A 27602-nucleotide genomic window follows, 5' to 3' on the forward strand; every position below is an offset into this window, starting at 1 on the left:
TGGCTACCACCAGATAAGCCAGTAACTGCGGTGTCCTGGCCATGCTGCACCTCATCCTCTGAGTCTCACTCTTCCTAGTAGTTTTGTGCTCCCTCATTTGCCTGCCACATACCACAGCTCTTAACTTTCCACTGCAGGCTGCTCCAGCATTCTGTTACGCATGTCAGTCTTCAATGCAGAATAGGGAGGGACTGGCTTGTGGCCTCCATCACCTCCTTGGGCCCTTTCCACCCTCCAGAAATGGGAATCTGTGGTTTTGGCAGTAGCAGCCTGTTCCTGCCTAATGGGTGGGATGCTTAGTTAACAGAAAAAGGGGCTTGGTAGCAAACTGGCTTGACTTTCCAAAGCGGGAGGAAAGATCTCAGGCAGTAATGCTACCTTACTATCTGTCCCCACCATTGAAACATCCTGCTACGGGGGCTGGGGATGTGGCTCAAGCGGTAGCGCGCTCGCCTGGCATGCGTGCGGCCCGGGTTCGATCCTCAGCACCACATACCAACAAAGATGTTGTGTCCGCCGAAAATTAAAAAATTTAAAAAATATTAAAAAAAAAAAACCATCCTGCTACTGACAGGATGCCAGCCCCTGACACCCAGTCCAACTCCGCCTCTAGGGAGCTGCTTGGGTGCCAAGAGCATCAGCTGCAGAGCCCAGTACTCCAGCTGCATGCTGGGTGGGCCGCGGCCACGTAGAAGGCAGAGCCTAGTGCTCTCATTTCAGGCATTCAGGTTGAAGAGACCCTAGACCAGCGGGAAGCGAGTACTGTCTCCTGACAGACAAATCTGCCACTCCTTAACGGTTTTGCCGTAGTCCTAGAGTCTCTTCAAGGCTCCAGTCTTGGTTCAGGCCAGAAACTAGGCAGATTCCTCTAGCTCAAGAATGACAAGCTATCAGGCTAGAGAGAATACAAGATTCAAGGCTCAAAAATGAGCTAAGGTGTTCTTTCAAGCTTTGACTATTGGCTCATGTCACCCTGTGGAAGTGTGGGTGGGAGGAGAGTAGAATGGAGATTCCTTGGTTCTACCCAGGAATCCATCAGATGCCACCATGAGAGGCTTACTGCATTAGAGGCTTACTCCAACAGTTATTGAGACCCTCCAGTTCTCACTAGATGCCACACCAAAGAGATCCTGAACTCACTGGAATGTGAGCACTTTGAATTAGTCAGAATCCCTCTCAGAAGTACATTACAGGCCTGCAGGTGACAGTATCTGCAACACCACTATTTACTCCCATTAAAATACACTTGTAGGCTGTGGGAGGTGTTACATGTCTATAATCCCAGTGACTTGGGAGTCTGAGATAGGAGGATCATAAATTTGAAGCCAGTCTCACAATTAAAAAAAAAAAATGGTTTGGGGATGTAGTTCAGTGGAAAAATGCCCCTGGGTTCAATCTGGACTACTCAAAAACAAAAAAACAAACAACAAAGAAAACCAAAACAGTGCCAAGTGTGGTGGTGCATGCCTGTAATCCCAATGGCTTGGGAGGCTAAGGTAGGAAGATGGCGAGTTCAAAGCCAGCCTCAGCAAAAGTGAAGTGCTGAGCAACTCAGTGAGACCCTGTTTCTAAATAAAATGCAAAATAGGGTTGGGGATGTGGCTCAATTCAATCCCTGATACCCACCCCCCACCAAAAACAAACAAACAAACAAACAAAAAAATAGACTTGCAGCTTTGGTACATTCTAAGGGAGCAGAGAAACACCTTTGCCTGCACCCGCCTTTACCTGAGTCAAAGAGTCAAAGTGTAGCTCTACCCATTATTAGCACACAAGAAGTGTGGAGTCTTAGTAGGAATTTATTTACACAAACAATCATAGATAAGACACTCTGCTTAATTCATAAGCCTTCCCTGGAGCTATTTGGCTTCAGGCTTCTTGCCTCCGGCTTCAAGCTTGAGATTCTCAGGAGGCTGACGATAGGCAGGGAAAGCCTCCCAGGGGCTGTTCAGGTCAAACTTGCGGAACTCTTGGGCCAACTCCACAGGCTCAGCCACCACCCGCTTTACTTCATCATCATAGCGTAACTGCAGGAACAAAAGACAGGACTAAGTACTGAAGAACATCTTGTCATGGCCACTAAGGAGCACACTTTCACGGGCCATGGGCGATTCCCCCAGCCTATCATCATTCTCTGTCCTTGACTCCTATTCTAGCCTTTTTTGTCAACAAGTCTCCATACATATTTGTGTGACCTGTCACGATGCGTCACACTCCAACAACCTGGTAAGTGGAATTCCCAGATGGTCTCCTACCACTCATGCACTTCAGCAACATTCAGACTCCCCTGTTGCCTGCCCCACCACAGTGTGAACTCTGAACCCTTTTCTAGAACTGATTCTGCTCATCCATTCTCATAAGATAATGGAAAGCATTTGTCCAGGATTGGAAGCAGCTGGTGGCTGAAAAGAGTAAACGTAAACTGATAGACACAACTTCAAGCCTTCTGGCCTTGGTATTTCCACTGTCAGTATCTCAGAGCCAAGAGTGGTTGTGCAGGATTGTAATGCATCAGCTTAGGAGGCTGAAGCAGGAGGATCGCAAGTTCAAAGCTAGCTTTAGTAACTTAGCAAGACCCTAAACAAATCAGTAAGACTCTGTCTCTAAATAAAATACAAAAAAGGGCTGGGGATGTGGCTCAGTGGTTAAGTCCCTGGGACCAAAAAAAAAAAAAAAAGTCTGAAGATAAACGAGAGGCATATTGGCTCATGCTTGTAATTAACATTTCTAAAAAAGCTACCTTGCTATAAAATGTGGTTTTTTTTTTTTTTTTTTAAGGCTACCTTCCTGCTAATAGACAATCAGCAGTGCCACTGGAAAAAAAAATTTATTTTTTAAGTACTTTTTGTTATAGATAGACACAACACTTTATTTTTATGTAGAACGCTGAGGATTGAACCTAGTGCCTCACACATGCTAGGCACTCTATCATTAAGTCACAACCCCAGCCCACTGGAATTCTTTATAAGACTCTTGTAGTGACATATTACTGGTCCTGCCTCAGTGGCTATTCATTTTTTTTTTTTTTCTTGGTAACAGGGATTGAACCCAGAGGCACTTAACTTCTGAGCCACATCCCCAGCCCTTTTTATTTTTTAATTTTGAGATAACATCTCACTAATTTGTTGAGGCTGGCTTTGAATTCTTGATCCTTTTACTTCAGCCTCCTGAATTGCTGGGATTACAGGTGTGTGCCACTGTGCCCAGTTTGGTGGCTGTTTGTGAGGATTAGACATTTAGCATCTTCCCTGCCTTATTGAAAATCTAGGGCAAGGAAAAATAATCCTCTACTTTCAGGAGTTGGGGGCAGACTGTTCTTTTTTATTTGCGGGGGGGTACCAGGGGTTGAACACGGGACGCACTCAATCACCGAGCCATATCCCCAGCCCTATTTTGTATTTTACTTAAAGACATGGTCTCACTGAGTTGTTAGTGCCTTGCTTTTGCTGAAGTTGGCTTAGAACTCCTGACTCAGCCTCCCAAACTGTTGGGATTACAGGCATGCACCACTGTGCCTGGCCAGATTGTTCTGAAGGCTGCTTTCATCATTAAAATGATTATTATAATAATAGCTAGCATCAACTGATATTTAGCACACTTAAAACACCCAACTTCACACATACATCATTTAAGCTATTATTGTCCCTACTGTACAGAAAATAGAACCTTAATTAAATTAAGTACCTTGCCTCAGATTACAAAAATGAAGCTAGGATTTGAATCCAGAGCCCACCCCCACAGATCGTGCCATCTCCTCTATTCCCTGTGAGTCCCTCCCTAAGGCTAGCACCCCAATTTCAAGGCTCTTACCTCAACATAACCAGACAGTGGGAAGTCTTTCCGGAAAGGATGTCCCTCAAAGCCATAATCTGTCAGGATCCTTCTTAGGTCAGGGTGGTTAGCAAAAAAGACACCAAACATGTCCCAGATCTAGAAAAAAAATAGGCTCTCAGGCAACCAGTCCACAGGGCCTACAATAGGGGGGAAGGAGCTACATTACAGCCCAAGTTTCAACCAATTCAGCAACTCTGGCCCAGAGGCAAGTCCCATCATATCCACCAACTCACCTCCCTCTCATACCAGTTGGCTGCCTTATACACAGAGACTGTGGACTCAATTGGTGTCAGCTCATCTGTATAGGTCTTCACACGGATCCGTGAATTGAAGCGCAGAGACAGCAGATTGTAGACAATCTAGGGAGAACAGAGGGAACTAGAGGATGAAGAAGGGCACAGTTTGAGGAGTCTCAGATGAGAGTCTCTGGGTAAACATTAGCTATAAGGATTCAGGGTAGGTTAGGGTTTCACCTGTGACCCTGCTTTCTGTTTGAAGTTCAAAACGTCAAGATGTCCCTATGCTTACAACAACTTGCAAAGGCACGGCCATAGTGTGGCTAGGCATGTCAGCATGCCTGTCTTTGCTTGTGCTACTCTTTGTTTGGAAGATCACTCTGCTCTACCTGCCCCAAATCCTCACAAGGCTAATTTCTGGTATTCTTCTCATCTGTTAAGATTCAGCATAAATATCTTCTTGAAAGAAGCCTTTCAGACAGTGCCCCACCTGTTTCTAAAGTATCCCTCTACCATCCTATGTACTACAGATTACTACTTTAAGTTACAAACCTTTTGCTAGGTGTGGAGGATAGATACTAGATGTTCTTTCTCTTTTCCAGGGTCTGGCACATAGTAGATAAATAGAAATACTAATTGTTAAGTGTATTGAGAATTTGTGTGCTAATAAGTCACCTACACCATCTCATTTGATCCTGACAACCACCAGACATGATACAAACAACTTTTTTGGCAGTACTAGAGATTGAATCCAGGGCCATGCACTTGCTAGGCAAGCACTCCACTAATAAGTTACATTCCCAGCTCTTTTTTATTTTGAGGCAGGGTTTTACTCAGTTTCCTAGGCTGGCTTTGAACTTGTGATCCTTTTGACTCAGTTTCTTGAGTAGCTTGTATTACAAGCATTTATCACCAAGCCTGGTTCTTATTTATTTATTTATTGGTACTGGGTATTGAATGCAGAGACACAATGAACCACATCTCCAGCCCTATTTTGTATTTTTTTTAGAGACACGGTCTCACTGAGTTGCCTAGTGCCTTGCTTTTGCTGAAGCTGGCTTTGAACTTGCTATCCTCCTGTCTAAGCCTCCCTGAGCTGCTGGAATAATAGGCATGCGCCACTATGCCCCAACTGGCTCTTCTTTTTTAATTGCCTTTCTGATAATTCTCTACTGGGTTCCTTGCTATAAGAAATTATACTTATCAGCATCCTGAAATCACTAAGATAAATCCTCCTTATCTAATATCACATCTTCTTAAAAAAAAAAAAAATATATATATATATATAGTTGTAGATGAACACCATTTATTTATTTGGTGCTGAGGATCAATCCCAATGCCTCATGCATGCGAGGCAAGTGCTCTACCACTGAGCCATAACCCCAGCCCTCACATCTTCTAATCTTACTAGTTAAAAAATGTCCAAGGTCAGCCATAACAGATCCTAATGAACCATATAATATCAAGTCCAGTGTTCAGGGAATGTTTTTGACATCTGAAATTGCTGGAAGCATTAAAGGTTTTCTTTTCTATGGCTTCAGCAGTGCCTGCAGACCTGCCCCACCATCACCTACACTTATTTCAAAGATGAGAAAACTAAAGCACTGGACATGGTGGTGCACACCTGTAATCCCAGTGGCCCAGGAGGCTAAGGCAGGGAATTGCAAGTTCAAAGACAGCCTCAGTAACTTGGTGAGGCCCTGAGTAACTTAGCAAGACCTTGTCTCTAAATAATAAATAAAAAGGGCTGGGGATGTGGCTAGTGAATTTACTCCCTAGTACAAAAAAAAAGAAAAAAATTAAAGCACACAACACACACAAAATCAAATAGAGTGGGTACCAGGGTGTATGCTTATAGTTCCAGCTACTCAGGAGGCTGTGGTGGAAGAATCACTTCAACCAGAGTTTAAGATCAGTCTGGGCAACAAAATGAGACTTTGTCTAAAATAAACAGTATGTTTGAGGTCACAAAGTCAAGTGATGACAGAGCCAAGATTCATACTTAAGGTCTACCTGACTCTAAAGCCCTGGTTTAACTGCTGTGTTCTACTGAATGAACCAAACTGAAACTCGAGAGACTATGGTTCCCATTGGTAGCTGTCACCCTGAAAATATTATGTCCCCTTTCTTTTTTTCTGGATTGAACCTAGGGGCATTTTACAACTACAGGAGCTACATTCCCAGTTATTTTTATTTTTTTATTTTGGGATAGTGTCTTGCTAAGTTGCTGAGGCTGGCTTTGACCTTGAGATCTTTCTGCCTCAGCCTCCTGAGCTGATGGGATTATAGGACACCACTATGCCTGACTCTGTCCCTTTCTCACCCTTATTCCCCCAAAACTTCTCAAATTTCCTGACTGACCTCAAAACGATTTTGCCGAGTTGGTACATCCACTGCTGTCAGGTCAGCCAAGGATTTGAACTGTGCATTGGTATGATCCCTGAGGAAAGTCAGCACTGGGATGACTCCATCAGGATGGATACAGATCTCTAACTCATTGAAGCAGGTCACCTACAGACAAAAAAGGGAGGAAAGAAAAAGGAAATATCTACAGAGGAAGCAGCTAACTTCAGTTGGAATCACTTAGCTTAAAATAGAGAAGGAAGCTCAAGTTAGGGATGGAGAAATCTATGGTTTCTTTGAAACTAGGCTACTCATTCCCATGTGCCCTAAAAACATGATTCTTTCTTGACCCAAACCCAAATAACTGTAGTGAATATTACCTGAACTTGTTGGACATACTTGGGCAGGATTTCAGCTACATACTCTCCAAAAGCTGAGAGCTGTTTGTGGACCACATCGTTCTGTGGTCTGACTGTGGCTGGAAGGAAAAGACGCATTTAACAGAGTGAAGAAGGCAGCAACCAGCTCTGCATCTATTCTCTTGGGTTTATAAAGGGTGTCATCTTTCAGCAGGACTCTCTACAGGAAGGTGCACATGAGCTGGGTGTGATAACACGGGTCTATAATCCCAGTGGTTTAGGAGGTTGAGGCAGGAGAATTGCCAAGTTCAAGGCTAGCCTTGGCAACTTAGTGTCTCAAAATAAAAAATAAAAAGGGCTGGGTTTGTGACTCAGTGGTTAAATGCTCCTGGGTTCAATCCCTGTACTACCCCCCCATACACCAAAAAAAAGAAAAAAAAGGTGTAGGTGGAGAGTTCTTCTTCCAGGGTATAGGAAATAATGAAAAATTGGAGAAAGATGCCACCTCACCTACATAATACACTAAAGACTTATTACTGCAACTGTGGTGTTTGCCACTTCTTGAAACTATTCCATGCTCTTCCCTTTCTATACTTCTGCAAACACAGCACAGTGTCAGCTGTCCTACCAGACTAGAAACTCTTCAAGGACAGGAACCACACATTTGCTTCTCTTTATCTTCTTGGCCCTTAGCTTACTCCAGATTCTCATGCTAAGAGCTTCAGGACTGACTAAAGAGCCCTCACAGATTATCTTGTGAACCCCATCTTCCTTTTTGGTGTGTGCATCAGTAAGAAAACCTAGACCTAAACCAGAAAAGTTAGGTCTTCTATTTCCCAGTCTGCTTATATTGACTAACATAATTTACAAATACTCATTCATGCAAACCTAATCACTGGGCACTCACCCAGCATAGACTGGAGAGAATGGTTACGGTGCCTTTGGCGGCAGGCAGACCAACTTTCTCTGTGACTCTGAACAAATGTTTTATTTATTTACTTGTTTATCTTGAGATGATGGGGATCCAACCAAAGTCCTTGGGCATGCTGGACAGGTGCTCTACCACCGAGATACATTTCTAGCCCCAGATCCTGGGCAATTTAGTTACCTGGACTGTTTCCTGATTCATAAAATATGTTCAGTTAAATACAGTCTACCTCATAAAGCTGTTGTGAGGACCAAATAACATTATTCATAAAGGCTTGGTAAGGTGCCTGATACGCAGTGAGCGCCCAATTAACTTGAAAGCTGTTGTTGCTACTGGGCTCTGAGGTCCAAAAGTTAGATCTTCTGCCTTCAAAGAATGTCAACTTAATCAGAGGAAAGAGGATCCTGAAAACGGACAAAGGAGGAAGGCCACTAACAGGTCTATAGCACAGGGAGAGCTCGATTCTGCCTGTCGGTTAGAAACCATGGCAATCAGGTCTCCAAGGACAAGCAGAGATTTGCCAGGAGAACACAGAAGGACATCCTAGGCAAGGACAAGTATCTGACCAAGGATACGAAGGGACCCGCTAACAGTCTGGAGAAAAGCGCTGCCCGCACATACTCACGGCGCGTGTCGGCCGAGGCGCTCTCCCTCCTCACCCGCTGCAACAGCACCGACGGTCGTCCAGCCCCTGCACAGGGAGATAAAAGGCACAGACGCGTAGGGTGAGGCTTGAGAAGTTCTTTGTGCTGGAGGCTCCACTACTTCTGACCCTGGCCTCAGCCTGCTGCCCCCTGCTCACCCCTGGCCACCGCTGAAGCCCCCAAGAGTCCCCGCCACCAGACCCTGGCCGCCACGGCCGCCATGTTCCTCGGATGCAAACCAGGCTGCCAAGGGAAGGGCTTTTAGGACACGGAACCCCAAGGGCACGGAACGGAAGCGGAAATGTGCAACAAATCTTCTTCCGGGCGGTCGTGGGGTCGGAAGCAGGGGTTCCGGGCTCCGGGATGAAAGGAGGGAACGCAGGTGAGAAAACAAGACCGGCTAGTGGGGAAACCGTGAGGTGAACCTAACCCTAGTCCGCTGAGGCAGAAACTGGAGACACGGCGAAGACGCTGAAGAACCGGACTGGTGAGAGGAGAAGGGATGGTTATCCTGAGTTCTACCTTCCATACCCCTCCCCCGCTCCCCGGGCCAAGCTTTTGAGGAGAGAGGGCGGGCGGGTGGGGGTCCGGGGGTGGGGAGAACAGTTTCCCTAGCGACCGTTTCCCAGGCGACTCCTGGTGGAACAGACACAACACTGGGCATGGGCGTCCTCGTGCCCCAGTTGGGGACAGCTGGGCTCTGTCTCAAGCTCTGGGACAAAGCTTTAGAGATTCATTAGGGCGAGCGGGTAAAGGAGGAACAGAAACCCAGAAAAGAGAAAAAGTGAGGCTGATGAGTGTCCCAGGCCAAGCCTCATGTAGGAGTGTCTGAACTCCATGTGCAGGGGACGAGGGAAACTAGCCCCAAGGACGTGGCGGGGTTTTTTTGTTTTTGTTTTTTTTTTTTCTCCTTCCCCTCAACCTGGTTCTGCATCCTCTTACTAATTTTATGCCCATGGTATTTAGATATTAAGGGGTTTGAGATCATAAGCTTTCTCCAGACCCTTGCTTTCATGTGTTAACCTAAATCCCAAGTCTTCTGTTACATTATGGAGAGGAATAGTCAGTGTTCTCTCAGACAAAACATCAGAAGTTTGAGCTTTTATTGATTTCATCAGGGGAAGGGCACCACAGATTAAAATGAACCCAGCTTTGGTTGAAGGAGAGGCCAGTATGGACTAAGGCCAGTCTGGACTCCCTTTGCTTTCAGTTTTTCCTTTTCCCTCTCTGAGTGGAATAATTGGGTTCACAGACTAGGGTGTGATTTCCCCAAGTTACTTAAGGTAGGTTGCTTTGCAGACAGCTCACAGAGAGAGAAGTTGGCTACCATGGAATCACCAGAGGAGCCTGGAGCATCCATGGATGAGAACTATTTTGTGAACTACACTTTCAAAGATCGGTCCCATTCAGGACGGGTGGCTCAAGGCATCATGAAACTATGTCTAGAAGAGGAGCTGTTTGCTGATGTCACCATTTCAGTGGAAGGCCGGGAGTTTCAGCTGCACCGGCTGGTCCTCTCAGCTCAGAGCTGCTTTTTCCGGTCCATGTTCACTTCCAATCTGAAGGAGGCTCACAACCGGGTGATTGTGTTGCAGGACGTCAGTGAGTCAGTTTTCCAGCTCCTAGTTGATTACATCTACCATGGGACTGTGAAACTTCGAGCTGATGAGCTGCAGGAAATTTATGAGGTGTCAGACATGTATCAGCTGACATCTCTCTTTGAGGAATGTTCTCGGTTTTTGGCCCGCACAGTGCAAGTGGGAAATTGCCTTCAGGTGATGTGGCTGGCAGATCGGCACAGTGATCCTGAGCTCTACACTGCAGCCAAGCACTGTGCCAAGACTCACCTGGCCCAGCTGCAGAGCACAGAGGAATTTCTCCATTTGCCCCACCATCTACTCACTGATATCATCTCAGGTAAGTATAGGGAGGGGGCACATCATACCCAGTTACTTGGGTATGATGTTCAGATTGCTCTAGTTCAAGACAAAGGAACTCTCAAACTTTCTGCTCTTAATTTATATTATTATCCCCGGGAGGAATGTAGATTGAAGTTGAGAATCAGTGTGGCCCCAATTAGAGACAGTGCCTGAGAGAAGCAGCACTTTCCCATTAAAGGTGGGAAATCTGTTCTGTGCTTAAGTGTTCTCATCTCTCCTGTACTTTGCACATGCCTGTGAGACTAGTTTTCTAAGTAAATTGATGATGAACCAAGAAATCTAAGATAAACTTTTTTAGTAAAAGTCCTGACCCTGCAACTGAGATAAAATCACACTTTTGGTGTGAGGGCTTCACCCTCACAACTCGTAGGTTGCTTCCATGGCAAATAGGAGCTTATCAAGCCAACCATTTTAATTTTTAAAAATGAGGCAAAGGTCTGGGAGTGTAGGTCAATGGTGGGCTCTTGACTAGCATGAGTGTAGTCCTGGGTTTGATTCCCAGCACTGCAAAAAAAGGCAAGGCAATTGTCAGTTTAATTTCACACATATGTACGTGTACACATACGTACACACAGTGTTGGACAAATAAACTGGATCACATCTTTAAAGTCCCTTGCTCTGAATTTCTGTTTCAAATTGTCAGACTGTTATTGACCATGCTTTTCCTTTGCCTCTTACAGATGGTGTTCCATGTTCCCAGAACCCAACAGAAGCAATAGAAGCCTGGATCAATTTTAATAAAGAAGAAAGAGAGGCTTTTGCAGAGTCACTTAGGACTAGCTTGAAGGTAAGGCAGATTTCTTAAGAATTGGGGCACCAGCCAGGTACCATGGCACACACCTATAATCCTGGCAACTAGGGAGGCTGAGTCAGGAGGATCACAAGTTTGAGGCCAGCCTCAGCAACTTAGCAAGACCCCATTTAAAAAGGGGGGAGGGGTGCTGAAGATAGAGCTTAGTGGTGAAGTGCCTTTGGGTTCAATCTCCAGTATCAAAAAACAAACAAACAAACAGAATTGGGCACTTAAATCTCCAAACATTTCAGCCATCACCTGGCCTGGAATCTTTCATGATATTGAATAAATTGTCTATTGCTTGAAGTTGCTATGATAGGGAGAGGAGATCCCAGAAGCCACCAATCTATGAGCTTCAAAAGCTCCTCAAGTGAACTACTTTCATCATTTGGTTAATAATCTTTTGTCTGAAGCACAATTTATGATAGTTTTTTAAAAGCTGCAAGAGTGAGTGGCATAACAGATTCTCTACCTCAGTATCAAATGCCTGAAAGAGAGTAATTAGAGGAGTCAGGAAAGCCAATGGTGATTGGAGGCGGGGAGTAGGTTACAAAAGGATATGAGTGAGAGGCTCAGGACTTGTCTCATTGAACTGACATGTCATTATAATTTTGATTTTGGCAACAGGAAATTGGGGAGAATGTGCACATTTACCTTATTGGAAAAGAGTCATCCCGTACCCACTCGTTAGCTGTGTCCTTACACTGTGCTGAAGATGACTCCATCAGTGTAAGTGGCCAAAACAGCTTGTGCCACCAGATCACTGCAGCCTGCAAGCATGGTGGAGACTTATATGTGGTGGGAGGTTCCATCCCAAGGCGCATGTGGAAGTGCAACAATGCCACCGTTGACTGGGAGTGGTGTGCACCTTTGCCCCGAGACCGGCTCCAACACACCCTGGTGTCTGTGCCTGGGAAAGATGCCATATATTCACTGGGTGGCAAGACACTGCAGGATACCCTCTCAAATGCAGTCATCTATTATCGGGTAGGTGATAACGTATGGACAGAGACAACTCAGCTAGAGGTGGCTGTGTCAGGGGCCGCTGGTGCCAATCTCAACGGAATCATCTACTTACTAGGGGGAGAGGAGAATGACCTGGACTTCTTTACCAAACCTTCCCGACTTATCCAGTGCTTTGACACAGAGACAGACAAGTGTCACGTGAAGCCCTATGTACTACCCTTCGCAGGCCGCATGCATGCAGCAGTGCACAAGGATCTGGTGTTTATTGTGGCTGAAGGGGACTCCCTGGTGTGCTACAATCCCCTGCTAGACAGTTTCACTAGGCTTTGCCTTCCAGAGGCCTGGAGTTCCGCCCCATCCCTCTGGAAGATCGCCAGCTGCAATGGGAGCATCTATGTCTTCAGGGACCGATACAAGAAGGGAGATGCCAACACCTACAAACTCGATCCTGCCACTTCAGCTGTAACTGTCACTAGAGGCATTAAGGTGCTGCTTACCAATTTGCAGTTCGTGTTGGCCTAAGGTGTTGACAGGAAGAGCAACTGACTCCTTCACCCTCCCTTTTTCAGACTCCTCCCTAAACTCAAAATTCCCTGAGCCCCAATTCAGAGTTATATGTTATTCTGGGCAGCACCTCATCTCTTCCTTGAACACATAGGTGTTGTGTTTGGGTATTTTGAGACTTGCTGTAGAGCTGGCTGCTTGAACTGAGCGGTGGCCAGCCTGATCTCTGCCATCCCCACTGATCTTATGCCTCATTACAGATTGCTTAGTGTGAGCCTTTTCTCAGACCTTAGGCACAGCCTCCCCTCTTTACCTAATCAATGTAAAATAGGAACACCTCATCCCAAGGTGGAAGGAAAGATTCTCATCCTTACTTTTTCTATAGTCTATGAAGTGGCTAGTTGATCATTTTACCACAAAGAATTAGGTGTTAAGTTTTCCTTCAGGCTTTGGATGGGAAAATGGACTTAGCTAAGAGTGTATTTCACCAGCAGGGGTCAACTCTAGAATTTAGGACGTTCCTTTTATCATTTTCTCATCTTCTGTCAGAAAAAGCAACTTTGGTTTTATTTTTGGCTTACTCCAACGGGTAAGCTAGAAAGTAGAAAGAATTATTTCTGATTAATAGCAGAAACTTGTTTTTCAGACTCAAATATATAAGGTCTCTGCTCTTTTAAAAGCTCTAAGCTAAATCAAGAGCTAGGAACTGTTCATACAAATAAAAGTTTTTGAAAGGATATGTGCATCTGTGTTGAATCCTGAGGGGTGACTTCCTAAGAAGAACTAGTCACATACCCATACATTTATTTTTTTGGTGGGGGGTACCAGGGATTGAACTGAGGGGCACTCAACCACTAAGCCACATCCCCAGCCCTATTTTGTATTTTATTTTAGACACAGGGTCTCACTGGGTTGTCTAGCGCCTTGCTTTTGCTGAGGCTGGCTTTGAACTCATGATCCTCCTGTCTCAGCCTCCTGAGCTGCAGGGATTACAGGAGTGCACCACTGCGCCCAGCATACCCATATCCATGTATTTCTAAATCAGCAATCCTGCCTGCATCCCATGCATTCTTTTTTTTTTTGTGTGTGGTGCTGGGGATTGAACCCAGGGCCATGTGCATGTGAGGCAAGCACTCTACCAACTGAGCTATATCCCCAGCCCCCCGCCCACCCTCGTGCATTCTTTTTTACATGCTCCAAAAGTGTGAGGGATGCTCCCACAGGGCCAGTAAATTTGGGGTTCTGACAGTAGCAAAAAGCCAGAGCTGAGTATTTTTTACTTTCTTTTTCTACAGTTAAATGTCTTTGAGTTATGATATTAAATATCTTTAAGTATAATTTTAGGTAAATAATAGATTTTTGTTGAAATGAATATTTCTTGGTGCTATTAAAGAAAACAAGATTTAGGGGCTGGGGTTGTAGCTTAGTGGTAGAGCACTTGCCTAGCATGTGTGAGGCACTGGATTGAAGCCTTAGCACCACATAAAAGTAAATATTAAAAGGTATTGTGTCCATCTACAAAAAAAAAAAAAAAAGTAGATACACTAAGTCTTCCTCTGTAGGCATATAACAGTGTTAATTTAGGAAAATAAGACACAAGAAAATTGTCCACTACTTAGTACATTTCTGTTCCGTCAAGTCTGGGCTTAAGCCCTTTTGATCCTATACAACTTCTTTATTCTGTATCAAGCAGCATTGTTTAGTTCTTTCAAATCCACACATTTCATATCTTTCATAAGTGTCATCTTGCTGCCCTTGTAGAAATCTCCTTGTGGAACTCTTTGAGAATTTCCAGCTGGCCAGGTCTGACGTAGATGTGGGACCGGATCTTGGAAATGGCTCTGACAGCCTCCTCTGGGCTATAGTTGTGTACCTAAAGTAGATGGTTGGGAAATCAACAGAGAAAGAAAGGGTCAGATGTTCAGATGCCCTGGACCTATGGGGGTGTTGAAGGACTCCTAGAATTCCTTTTTTCAGAAAAGTCCATTTGAGCTGGGCGCAGTGGCACATGCCTGTAATCCCAGTGGCTTGGGAGGCTGAGATAGGAGGATCATGAGTTCAAAGCCAGCCTCAGCAAAAGTGAGGCACTAAGCAACTAAGTGAGAACCTGTCTGTAAATAAAATACAAAATAGGGCTGTGTCTCAGTGGTTGAGTGCCCCTGACTTCAATTCCCTGTATCCCCACCAAAAAAAAAGGCCATTTGAGGAGGGGTGTTAAAAATCATGCTGTATTACCAGTATGGTACTTGAGGCTGAAGCAAGAGGATCACTTGAGCTCAAGGCTAGTCTGGGTAAGATAGCAAGACTCTATCTCAAAAAAACAAAAACAAAACCCCATACTCCACGTATGATAAATGGAGAGCACTTTAATCATCTCAGTCAACCAGGCCCACAATAGTATGCCAATTCTTATGCTTCCAAACTCTGGAAAAAGGTTAAAGGTGAAGCTGAGACCCTAATCTCAAAACTGCCTAGGCCTCATCAATATCCTAAGTTCTGAGCTGAAATTTTAGAAGAATTTCTAGGATGGGCTGAGGGTATAGCTCAGTAGTAAGGTGCGTGCTTAGCATATACAAGGCCCTGGATTCAATCACCAGAACCACCAATAGAAATTTATAGGAAAGAGTATAAAATGGGTATTTTTGGGGTTTTTTTTGTGTGTTACTGGGGATTGAACCAGGTGCTCTACCACTAACCTATATCCCCAGTCCTTGAATACTGTTTAGAGTCATTTACTCACCAGTCCACAGTAACACAAAACTAGGCAGATTACCACATTTCCTTTGTCCTTTGTCCACATAACTTAGAAAATATTGTGTAGGGGCCAGACTGGTAACAAAAATGAGTGTTTTTTATTTATTTTGAAACAAGGTCTTGCTGTGTTGCTTGGGCAGGTCTTGAACTGGGCTCAAGTGATTCACCTGCCTCAGTGTAACAAGCAGCTGGTACTACAGGTACATGCCACATCACATGTTAAAATATTTTTAAGCATCCTACTGCTAGTCAGCAAATAGGTAAAATTTGGTTTGGATACTCTCTTTCTAGAAACTAATGTTCAGGGGCACTTAACCAACCGAGCCACAACCCCAGCCCTTTTTATTTTTTATTTTGAGGAAGGATCTCACTGAGTTGCTGAAGCTGGCCTCAAACTTGTGATCTTCCTGCCTCAGCCTCCCAACTTCCTGGGATTACAGGCATGAGCCACTACGCCTGAGACTCAAGAAATATTTGAAGAAACCTGAGTACTACAGACCTGAAAGTGATTAGCACTAATATTATCTATAGTACTCGAGCTTCATACCACATTTAGTTTGAGGAAACTAAACATCAGAGAGGAGAGTCCAACTTTGTATGCTTTGGCAGGTGTCAGAGCCAAAGGTTAGCCTATCCATGAATCTGAGGTGCTTTGCATGATACCACACCACCTACAGATAGCCTATTATTGGATAATGGCTCCCCCCAGCAAGGCCTGCCAGTAACCATACTATTGAACTTCTGGAAGTCTACTATAAAAGAGATCAGTCCAGAAATACCTGCATCATCAAAAAAAATACCTGCATTAGATATGCTGCAACCATAGTGGCACTTCTGGAGCGTCCAGCTTTACAATGCACGTAGACACAATGGCCCAATGACTGGTACTTGAGTGCAAAGCGAACTCCTCTGTGGAGGTTGGCCAAGGTGGGGATCCCAGTCATGTCGACTGTGCTGAGCCGCAGCTGCTCAACTCCTACTCTCTTCCACTCCTGAAATCAGGTCCACCAGCATAAAAGAGAGAATGAAAGAAACCTTTTGTGGACGGCATGAAGAGGGTCTGTCTCCCAAGGGACAGCAAAGCAACAAGAAATTTAAAGGTTTACTACAATGTGAATATACTCTCTTCTAAAAAAAAGAAATTTTTTTATAGAAATGCCCTTAAAATGGCTGACTACAATGGCTGGTCTTTCATCTAACAGCTATGCTGCTGAGTTAGAACTGTGTTCCAGATTTAAAGTATTTTCTTTTGTGTGTGTAGTCCTGGGGATCAAACTCAGGGCCTTGTACCACATGCTAGGCATGCCGTCTGCCACTGAGCTACCTACCCAGCCCTTAAACTATTCTTTCTTTTCTTCTTTTTTTTTTTTTTTAAATAGTTGTAGATGGACACAAAATCTTTATTTTAATTTATTTTTATGTGGTGCTGAGGATCAAACTCAGGGCCTCAGACCTGCAAAGTTAGTGCTTTGAGCTATAGCCCCAGCCCCATTTTCTTCTTTTTAAAATAACTTTCTTTTGCTTCTTTTCTTTTTTTTAATTTGTAGACGAACACAATACCTTTATTTTATTTATTTATATGTAGTCCTAAGGATCGAATCCAGTGCCTCCTGTACCAGGCAAGCACTCTACCCCTGAGCCACAACCCCAGCTCCAAACTATTTTTTTTTTTTTTTTTGTGGTGCTGAGAATTGAACCCAGGGTCTTGTGTGTGCTAGGCAAGCACTCTACCACTGAGCTATATCCCCTGCCCTCTGTTTTTTTTTTTTTTTAAAGTTTTTTAGTTGTAGGTTGTAGATGGACTCAATATCTTTTTTTTTTTTTATTATTTACTTATTTTACACATATGAGGCAAGTGCTCTACTGCTGAGCTACAACTCCAGACCCTTATTTATTCATTTATTTTTATGTGGTGCTGAGGATAGAACCCAGTGCCTCACACATGTAAGGCAAGCCCTCTACTGCTGAGCTATAGCCCCAGCCCCCTCTTTTTTGGGTACCAGGGATTGAACTTAGGGGCACTCTGACCACTGAGCCACATCCCCACCCCTATAAAATACAAAATAGGGTTGCTTAGTACCTTGCTTTTGTTGAGGCTGGCTTTTTTTTTTTTTTTTTTAGTATTTATTTTTTAGTTGTAGTTGGATACAATACCTTTATTTTATTTATTTATTTTTATGTGGTACTGAGGATAAAACCCAGGGCCTCACATATGCTAGGTGAGCGTTCTACCACTGAGCTGGCTTTGAACTTGCGATCCTCTTGCCTCAGACTTCCAAGCTGCTGGGATTACAGGTGTCTGCCACTGCACCTGGCCAAAACTACTCTTAAAATACTCTTTAAACCAGGTGCAGTGTGCATGTGCTTGTAATCCTGTTAATTCAGGAGGTTGAGGCAGAATTCCCAAATTCAAGGCCAGTCTCAGCAACTTATCTAGACCCTGTCTTAAGATAAAAATTTTTAAAAAGTTGGGTTGTAGACATAGCTCAGTGGCAGAGTGGAGTGCTTACCTAGCATATGAAAGGCCCTTGGTGCAATGCCCCAATACCCCTAAAATAACAACAAAAAAACCAACCTGAAAGAACCAGATGCTAACCAACCAGTTATTTAGCTGGGTGTGATGGTACATGCTTATAATCTCAGCTACTTGGGAAGTGGAGGCCGGCCGAAGGATAGCAAGGCCAGCCTGGGCAATTTAGACCCTACCTCGAAAATAAAAGAACTGGGGATGTGGCTTAGTGGTAGCATACCCCTGTGTTCAATATCCAGTATTAAAAAAAAATAAAATAAAATAAAACATGGCAGGTAGGATGTAGCTCAGTGGTAAAGGGCCCCTGGGTCCAACCCCAATACTGCAAACTAAGTACCTTTCAGATATTTGAATCTTTAGCTGCAAAATATTATATAAAATTTGGTTGCAAAAGTTATGGGGGTAGGGGAGGTAGCTCTAGGGGTAGAGTGTTTGCCTGGCCTGCACAAAGGTTTGTGTTTAATTCCCAGCACTACTATACATCAAAAAAAAAAAAAAAAAAAAAAAGCTTTTGCCTAATTTTGAGACCTGTCTAGTGAGTGATTCAGCTGCAGATTGAGGGTACTATATTTTATCCCAAGTATATACATTTTTACCACTTTTTTTGAGGGATACATCTAAAAATAGGTTTATCATTTTAAAACTGAAACATATCTACTTGTGTGAAATATTATCACTTAAAAAGAAGAAATGGGAGAAATAAAGCCTCTGTTAAACTGGGCAACTTTATATTTGCTTTAAAACTTCAGATATGCTCCAGCTATTCTTTTTGTATGTGTATGGCGGAGTAGTATTAAGGATAGAACTGAAGAGCTCACACTTCCTCAGCAAGTGCTCCACCACTAAGCTACATTCCCAGTGCTTTTTCTTTTCTTTCTTTTTTTTTTTAATTTGTTCTTTTTCCTTTTTATTTTGAGATAAGGTCTAAGTTGCCCACACTGGCCTCTAACTTGCTATCCTGTCTTAGACATTGTAATCCAGCTACTCTTTATTAACCTCTTTTGTGAGTATCTGAGATTTTTATGACCCTGAATGAAGGTCTGTATTTAATTCTACTTATAAAATTAATAAAAACTGAAAGAGTTTTGCAGCTGTAGCTTATGTATCAATTGCATCAGAAACACCTGCAGAGTTGCTAAATACTCAGATTCCTGGACCTCACCCTAAAGTTACTGAGTCAGAATCTCTGGGGGTTGTAAGTAGGAATATGCTATTTTAGCAAGATTGCCAGATGATTTTTAGGCATATTAAAATGTGAGAACCATTGCCTTGGAGATTTCTTTTTCCTGCAATAGTGGGATGGTATAGCTCCATTTTACAAATGTCAATGCCTCACATAGAAAGACAAGCATATTTTGCAGATGTCCAGTAACTTCGGACTCCCCTTGCACCACAGGACTGACCACAGTAGTGAACATTTACTGTTTTGGCTAATGACCCTTGAGGCCTTGTTGCAAAGTACTTTGGGAAATCCAAGGAGCTGTTATCCATACTTTTTTTTTTAATATTTATATTTTAGTTTTAGGTGGATACAATATCTTTATTTTATTTTTATGTGGTGCTGAGGATTAAACCCAGTGCCTCACAGGTGCTAGGCAAGCACTCTACCACTTGAGCCACAACCCCAGCCCCATCCATTCCTTAAAATGTTACTGATCAGGCAATGACAAACAGACTCCATTTTACCCTGAGACTCCATGTCATCTAAGAAATGCTTCTCCCATGAGAAAATTCCATCTCTGCCATCCTGATCCTGGTTAGAAATGCAAATGCTTCTGTTCTCATACAATGCAAAATTGTTGGGAGCTGCCACATAGGAACAAACTGGGCACCCCTTAGCCTTGAGCTATGAGAATGTGGAGATGTGGCAAGCCATGAGCTCTGAGCGCACAAAGTGGACTGAATCCACGTTGCCCCGGTTGGGTGGGCCTCACTCTGGTCTTTTTGCTCACTCTGCCTATGCTCCCCACACAGCTCATGACATGGGCATGGCCTTCCTAGATGTAATCAATCCGCTAGACTCAACCCCTGAAACCTGACCCCTTGCCTCATTTGAATGGCTTTCCCCTTTAGAAGGGTTCAGCATGTGTTCCCCTCTCTCTCTTTCCATGGACCCTTAAGGTCAGAGGAGCTATCACAGGACCCAAAGAAAAAGGTATTACTCTGTCTCTGTGTGATTATTTCGTGCCAGCCCAGTTCACCTGGAGTGACCTTGAGAGTTTAGTCATGAGACACAACATAAAATTTTTCTCTTTTTGGTTCCTATTTTTCTTGGATGATGTACCTTATCAGAATGATTGTATAGATATTAGTACACAATCTTCAACTTGTACTCAACTAGGCATTTTGACCCACTTCCCCTCTGCTTATGATTTTAGATCTCATGATGTTTGTTTATGGTTTTGAATCATAGCAACATCCACTTATGATTAATGTAGTTTTGGACTATAAAGGTGTACTCTAACCCTTGGAAGGGGTTGAAGAATGTAGACTTGCAGCCTGTCCTTTGGCCTACCAGATGGTGAATCCAGACCACCAGCTGGTAAATAAATGTCCCATCTTCTGCTTTAAGATAAGATCGACTCAGTGATTTATTGCAATCTTACCATAATAAAAATGTATGCCAAGAGGGGGTGGGTATAGCTCAGTAGTAGAGCAAGGACCTGGGTCCAATTCCCAGCACCATAGGCATGTCAAAAATGTATGCCATGGCTGTTGTGGTGGCACACACCTGTAATCCCAGCAGCTCAGGAGGCTGAGACAGGAAGATCACAAGTTCAAAGCCAGCCTCAGCAACAGCAAGACATTAAGCAACTCAGTGAGACCCTGTCTCTAAATAAAATACAAAATAGGACTGGGGATGTGACTCAGTGGTCAGAGTGCCCCTGAGTTCAATCTCCAGTACCCCAAAAAAAAAATATGTGTATATATATATTTATGCCGTGACTAATTCATACTAACATACACATGTGCATGTATGTGTGTGGTGTTAGGGACAAATCCAGGGTCACACATCTGAGAGGCTAAACGTGCTCTCCCACTGAGCTACACTCTCAGCCACTAATTACACACACACACACACACACACTTTTTTCTTTTTCTCAGTACTAGGATTGAACCTAGAGATTCTCTACCACTGAGCTGCATCCCAAGCCTTTTTGAATCTGGAGACAGGATCTCACTAAGTTGCGAAGGCTGGGCTCAAACTATCAATCTTCCTGCCTCAGCCTCCTGAATCACTGGCTTATATATTTAAAATGTGAGTCACAAATTTAAAGTTTCAAAACAATTTGTAGGTTAGGCTGGGGTTGTGGCTCAGTGGTGGAGTGCTTGTCTAGCATGTATGAGGCACTGGATTTAATCCCCAGAACCACATAAACAAACAATAAACAACATAAAGGTATTGTGACCATCTACTACTAAAATTATTTTTTAAAAATTGTAGGTTGAAATTAACAGCATTTTCACTATCTATATCAGTATAATAAAGAAAGATCATTGTTTAGTAATAATAGGGCAGCATTTACTAATAACCACTGTAGAAGGGTCCACAAGCAAGCATTCACATTTAATGAAAATTACATTTTGGACTGAACTTTATTATGATAGTGTTTCGGAGTTCAATCCTAATCTCTAACATTCACCCAAATCAGATCCAAATGAATGAACTCTTTTTAGCTTTTTAATAGATAATTTTATGACACATTTAGATGGTAAGAGTGTTGGGAGGGTGCTTTTGCTAGGGATTTCAGCTTGAATGCCTCACAGTGCCTGATCCCTATTGAGTACTTAATAAGCATTACATGGATGAATGATGGAATGAGCAAGGCACAGTTTTTGTCTTTCAATTTCAGTCACTGATTTTTTATTTTTTTTACTTTTTAGGTACTGAGGATTGAACCCAGTGGCGCTTAACATCCCCACCCCTTTTTTATCTTTTTAAAGTTTTTGTTTTGAGACAGGATCTTGCTAAGTTGCTGAAGTTGGTCTAGAACGTGAGATCCTCCTGCCTCAGCCTCCTGAGTTGCTGGGATTATAGATGTGCATCATCACTGCCTCCGGCTCAGTTACTAATTTGAAAGGCAGAAATTAAGAATAAAATTTTGTGCATAAAGGGGTTTTTGTCAACTTTACTTTTCCATCTCTTGTTTTGTTTTGAGATAGGGTCTCAAATGTTGCCCAGGCTGTCCTCCAACTCCTCTGGCCTCAGCCTCCTGAGTGCTGGGGCTCCAAGGCACAGGGCACTGCCTACGGTTTGTCAACTAGTCTGCCTTTCACTTTTCTATCTCCAACTGCTGCCATCTGAGCTTGTAAGGCCAGACAGATTCTCCTCCCAAGGAGGCAAACAAGCTTGGGAGTCCTGTCTTGGAGCATGGTCATCGCCGCATACTTCCTCCCTCAAACTTCTCCGGGTCTCCCAGGCCTGGGGCGGTGGGCGAAGCTGGCTGGCAGGCGCCCCCGCCCCAGCTCCTCCCCGGGGGCCCGGGCCCCTCACCTTTGAGGAGTTGCACAGGAACCTCGTCTCGTACTCCTCGTTCATGGTGATCACCCCGCGCACGTTCTCCTCCTGTATCAGCTGCCGAAGCAAAGAGCCGGCTCAGCAAGGGCCGCGGGGACCCGGGGTGGGCCGGGCCGCGAAGGGGCCGGCGGCGCGGAGGCCGGGCCCCGCCGCCCCGCTCACCTTGTGCGTCATGCCCCGCAGCGGCAGCGCGCCCAGCAGCACCGTGTGGTCGATGCGGTGGTACCAGTCGCGGTGCGCCGGACCCCGCACCTTCCCGCGAAACACCGTGTACAGCAGCGTCGGGTAGAAGAGCGCCCGGGCCAGGCCGGCCTGCATCCACGCGGAGGCCGCCATCCGGCCCCGCCCGGTCCGGCGCTGCGACGTGCCGCTCGTTCCCAGGCTCGAGGTCTGCGACCGCGAGGACAACGAGGGCGAGGTCTGCGGGCAGCCTGAGGCCTCGGGGGGAGACGGCGCAGTCACCGCGGGCTCCTCAGGGGCCAGGGTCCGGGGCTCGCAGCCCTGGGCTTGTGGGTCTTGGCCTGGGGCTCCCGGGGCGGGCTCCACGGCTCCGGAGGAGGGGCCGCCGGCCTCGGGGGAGGGACCAGGCTGTCGGCGTGAAGCAGATCCCCGGCGCTCAGCGCCCTGCGCTCCTGGGCCACTGGCCGGTGAGCCTGCGGCTTGCGAAACTGGGACCCTGCCTGTGGCCAGCGGTAGGCCCCCGCCGGCAGGGGTCGCGTCCCAGGTGAGGGGGCACGACCTCTCAGGGTGGAAGTGTGACCCGGCCGAAGGAGGAAGGGCACTGCCCCGATCCGGCCGGAAGGAGGGGCAGTGATTCCAGGTGCCCCCTCCAAATAAAAGGGGAGAAGAGACGAGGAAGGGCCTCTGCGGTGGGGTGGTGGCGCACGCCGGTGATCCTAGCGATGCAGGTGGATCTCAAGTTCAAGGCCAGCCTGGGCAACTTCTCTAAATTAAAAAGGGGGGGGGGCAGGGATGTAACTCAGTAATAAATCTCCCTGGGACTGTACAAGAAAAAGGGAAAGATGGGCTGGGGGTTTAGCTCAGTTGGTAGAGTGCTTGCCTCCCATGTGCCCTGGATTGAATCCCCAGCAACACACACACACACACACACACACACACACACACACACACACACACACAGGAAAGGGAAAGAGAAAGAAAGAAAAGACTCATGGTCTAAGGGTGTAGTTCAGTGGTAAATCACTTGCCTGGCATGTGCCAGGTCCTGGGTTCCATTTCTAGTGTGGCAAAATCAAAACAAAAAAACCACCTTTTATAGCAGCTTTATTGAGATACAATTCATGGGCTGGGGAATATAGCTCAGTTGGTAGAGTGCTTGCCTTGCATGCACAAGGCCCTGGGTTCAATCCCCAGCACTAAAAAAAAAAAAAAAAAAAAAAAAATACAACTCACATATATAATAATTCAGCCATGGGCTGGGGTTGTGGTTCAGCAGTGGAACGCTCGCTTAGCATGTGTGAGGCCCCGGGTTTGCACCACCTAAAAAAAATAAATACATAAAATAAAGGTATTGTGTTCAACTTCAACTAAAAAACAAATATTTAAAAAGTTCACCCTTTAAAAGTGTACAGTTTAATGGGTTTTGGTTGTTGCTGGGTTTTTATTTTGTTTTATTTGGGTTTTTGTTTGTTTGTTGTACTTGGGAACAAATCCGGGGCCTTGAGCATGCTAGGCAAGAGAGCACTCTACCGCTTAACTATGTCCCTAGCCCTAAAAGGTGAAAGATTTATGTAATCTAAAGACAAACCTGAGTGTCAAAGGGTTTTGGTATATTTGTAATCATCACAGTTAACTTTAGAAATTTTAATTTTGCCAGTCTGGTGTGGTGACACACCTGAATAATCCTAGTAACTAAGGAGGCTGAGGCAGGAGGATCCAAAGGCCAACCTCAGCAATTTAGTGAGTCCCTGGCTCAAAATAAAAAATAAAAGGGATTAAACATCTGTGTTTAATCCTTGGTTAAATAAATATATATTTTTTACAATAAAAATTAAAAATAGGGACTGGGGTTATGGCCCAGCTGTAGAGTGCTCGCCTTGCACATGCAAGGCCCTGGGTTTGATTCTCAGCATCACATAAAAATAAATAAGTAAATAAAATAAAGTTAAAAAAATTAAAAACAATTTTGGGGTGTGTTTGTGGTGCTACACAAGCGTGCTGTACCGCTAAGCTATGTTGCCACCCCCAACAAAATGGTTTTTAAACACATAAATACATATACTTAATAAAAATGATGAATAAAACAAGTGGTATTTTATGACTTTTTAATTAAAGATATAACCACATTGTTGTGAAGTATATATTGGTCATTTATTTATTTATTTATTTTTATTTTTAGATATAGATGGACACAATACCTTTATTTATTTTTATGTGGTGCTGAGGTTCAAACCCAGTGCCTCATGCATGCAAGGCAAGTGCTCTACCACTGAGCTACAACCCCAGCCCCTGGTCATTTATTTTTAATGCTCTATAATCATCCGTGGGCTGGGGATGTGGCTCAAGCAGTAACGATCGTCTGGCATGCATGTGGCACTGGGTTCTATCCTCAGCACCACATAAAATTAAAATAAAGATGTTGTGCCCACTGAAAACTAAAAAAAAAAAAAAAAAAAAAAAAGAACGAGCAATCTATAATCGTCCATTTTATGTTTTTTTTTTTAAATTATAGTTGTAGGTGGACAGCATACCTTTATTTGTTTAGTTTTTTATGCAGTGCTAAGGATTGGACCCAGTGCCTCACACATGCTAGGCAAGCACTCTGCCACTGAGCTATAGCCCCAGCCCTCGTTTATATCATGGAATATTTACTCATTCTCTTGAGATAGAAATTTAGGTTTATTCTAGTCTATTTTATCAATTAGGAATGCATCAGTGGTTTCAACTTCTTTGAGGGAGAAGGGAGGTTATCAGGGATTGAACTCAGAGGCACTCAACCACTGAACCACATCCCCAGCCCTATTTTGTATTTTATTTAGAGACAGGGTCTCACAAGTTGCTGAGGCTGGCTTTGAACTCCTGATCTTCCTGCTTCTTTCTCCCGAGCCACAGGGATTCCAGGCATGAGCCACTATGACTGGCTGTTTCGACTTCTATGCAGTTTTTTGTTAATTCCTCCACACCTGGTTTTGTTTTATAAATTTTTATTATAATGGTGACAAGTTTTGTTGTAAAAAATAGAAACACATGATGGCGCATGCCTATAATTCCAGCAGTTCGGAGGCTGATGCAGGAGTAGTGCGAGCTCAAAGCCATCCTCAGCAAAATGAGGAGCTAAACAACTCAGACCTTGTCTGAGATGTGGTTCAGTGGTTGAGTGCCCTTTAGTTCAATCCCTGGCATGCACACACGCGCGCGCGCACACACACACACAGACACACAGACAGACAGACAGACAAATGGAAGCACTTCAAAATTACATAGTGTAAAATAAATGAAGGCTTCCTGAATCTTACCTCAGGAGCTATCAGGAGTAGAGTTAGGTGCATATTCTCCCAGGGGTTTTTTCTTTTGCTTTCAGGGACTGTTAACTGTCCACCAGAATCCTTTATCTACTTCTTCTGTAGTATCTGAGCAGCCACATGCTCAGTGTCCCTTGTAGTTAGAGGGAACAGTGGACTCCACTTTCTCCAGTAGAAGGTGAAAGTTGCAGCCCTCACAGGGCTAATAAGCCTGGTCCACAAAACCTCCACCAATGTCCATGCCCTGTTTGTCTTCCTGTGGGCTAGAGTGGGGATTATAACGCCTTGAAGAATCTCAGCAGGCATGAATAACAGATGGCACTGTTCCCTTTGGTCTGGGTCACTCAATAACTGCCTAGAGAAGCTACTTCTTTTCATTTCTCCACTAGGAACATCCACCCTCATCTGTAAAGAGAGAGAGAAATAAATTTCTCATCAGGTGAAGTGGGGCAGATCTGAAATAGCAGGGACTCAAGAGGCTGAGACAAGAGTTTGAGGCCTGGATGTGCAATTTAATGAGAACCTGGCTCAAAATAAATAAAAAGGATTTGGGATGTAGCTCAGTAGTAGAGTACCCCAGTACTGCTAAAAAAAAAAAAAAACAACTTTCTATTTTGTTGCAGCTATTGAATTTAGGGCCAAATGCTACAGAAGTTTAACCTATACTAATATATTTGTGCATTAGTCAGGATCTGAGTTGTAATGTGACACCAATTTAAAAACTTGTAGTAGGTGCTGGGGAGATATATCAACTGGTAGAGTGCTTGACCATGGGCTCAATCCCCAGCACTACATACACAGAAATAATAATAATAACAATAAAATAAAAAATAAAGACTTGTAGTAAAGGGCCAGGCATAGTGGCATAGCCTATAATCCCAGTGGCCCCAAAGCAACTCACTGAGACCTTATCTCTAAATAAAATACAAAATAGAGCTGGGAATTTAGTTCAGTGGTCGAGTGCTCCTGAGTTCAATCCCCAGCACCAAAATAAATAATAATAATATGAAAATAAAAATTGTAGTAAAATACATATATTACAATATTTTTTATTATTATTTTCTTTCTTTGTGGATTGAACCCAGGGCCTTGTGCATGTAAGGCAAGCACTCTGCCAACTGAGCTATATCCCCAGCTGCTATTATTATTATTATTATTATTATTATTATTATTATTATTAGCAGCTATGGGGTGTTAACCAGGGATACTTTGCCACTCATCCAGTTCTTTTTATTTTTATTTTATATTTTCAGACAGAGTCTAAGTTGCTCAGTCTAGCCTCAAACTTACAATACACCAACTTCCACCTCCCGAGTTGCTGAGATCATGGGTGTGGACCACCATACTTGGCTCACAATTATTTTGTGCTAGTTTTGATCTGCCAGCACCTTAGTTATTGAGTTGTACCCTCACTCCCTAACTGTTTCCTTATTGATGGATGGTTGGGTAGCTACTGCTGCTGCTGCTTTTCCTTCCTCTCTTTTGGTGGTGCTGGGGATGGAATCCAGGGCCATGCATGGGAGATAAATGATCTACCACTGAGCTATACCTCAGCCCCTCCCCCCTCTTTCTTTCTCTCTTTCTCTTTCTTTCTTTCTCTCCTCTCTTTTCTTTTCTTTTCTTTCTTCATAGCAGTTCCCTACAGGCAGAGGCTCTGTGTACTTATGCCTGTAACCTCATAGTCTAGTGCAGTATGTGACATACTCAAGAAACACTTGGCTGAATCAAAGAGTGCTGCAAAACAAACAAAACACATCCTTGGACACACTT

The 27602-nt window shown here is 44.1% G+C and overlaps 3 protein-coding genes across 5 annotated transcripts; 1 reads left to right on the plus strand and 2 right to left on the minus strand.

Moving 5' to 3' along the window:
- Positions 1-1781: 1781 nt before the first annotated feature.
- On the minus strand, positions 1782-8642 carry Ndufs3 (NADH:ubiquinone oxidoreductase core subunit S3). The gene is made up of 7 exons (XM_005329970.4): positions 8503-8642; positions 8326-8391; positions 6794-6891; positions 6432-6581; positions 4068-4193; positions 3811-3930; positions 1782-2027 (listed from the first exon to the last, which is right to left on the minus strand). Exons 1-7 carry the CDS (start codon positions 8564-8566, stop codon positions 1860-1862), a joined length of 792 nt encoding a protein of 263 aa, XP_005330027.1. The 5' UTR covers positions 8567-8642; the 3' UTR covers positions 1782-1859.
- Positions 8576-13284, plus strand: Kbtbd4 (kelch repeat and BTB domain containing 4). Of its 2 annotated transcripts, none has more exons than XM_021729596.3 (4): positions 8576-8726; positions 9644-10261; positions 10965-11071; positions 11705-13284. In XM_021729596.3, the coding sequence occupies exons 1-4, from the start codon at positions 8576-8578 to the stop codon at positions 12563-12565; spliced, it is 1737 nt and encodes a 578-aa protein (XP_021585271.2). In that variant the 3' UTR covers positions 12566-13284. The 2 variants fall into 2 exon arrangements, with proteins under 2 accessions (XP_021585271.2, XP_005330024.1); XM_005329967.5 differs by having other exon boundaries at positions 8660-8831.
- An 882-nt stretch (positions 13285-14166) lies between these two features.
- On the minus strand, positions 14167-23108 carry Ptpmt1 (protein tyrosine phosphatase mitochondrial 1). 2 transcript variants are annotated; one of them, XM_005329965.5, is made up of 4 exons: positions 22513-23095; positions 22327-22407; positions 16102-16293; positions 14167-14420 (listed from the first exon to the last, which is right to left on the minus strand). In XM_005329965.5, exons 1-4 carry the CDS (start codon positions 22684-22686, stop codon positions 14289-14291), a joined length of 579 nt encoding a protein of 192 aa, XP_005330022.1. In that variant the 5' UTR covers positions 22687-23095; the 3' UTR covers positions 14167-14288. The 2 variants fall into 2 exon arrangements, with proteins under 2 accessions (XP_005330022.1, XP_077902161.1); XM_078046035.1 differs by lacking the exon at positions 22327-22407 and having other exon boundaries at positions 22513-23108.
- Between the last annotated feature and the right edge of the window lie 4494 nt (positions 23109-27602).

Source organism: Ictidomys tridecemlineatus, chromosome 4 (genome assembly GCF_052094955.1).
Source record: "Ictidomys tridecemlineatus isolate mIctTri1 chromosome 4, mIctTri1.hap1, whole genome shotgun sequence".
Classification (NCBI taxonomy): domain Eukaryota; kingdom Metazoa; phylum Chordata; class Mammalia; order Rodentia; family Sciuridae; genus Ictidomys; species Ictidomys tridecemlineatus.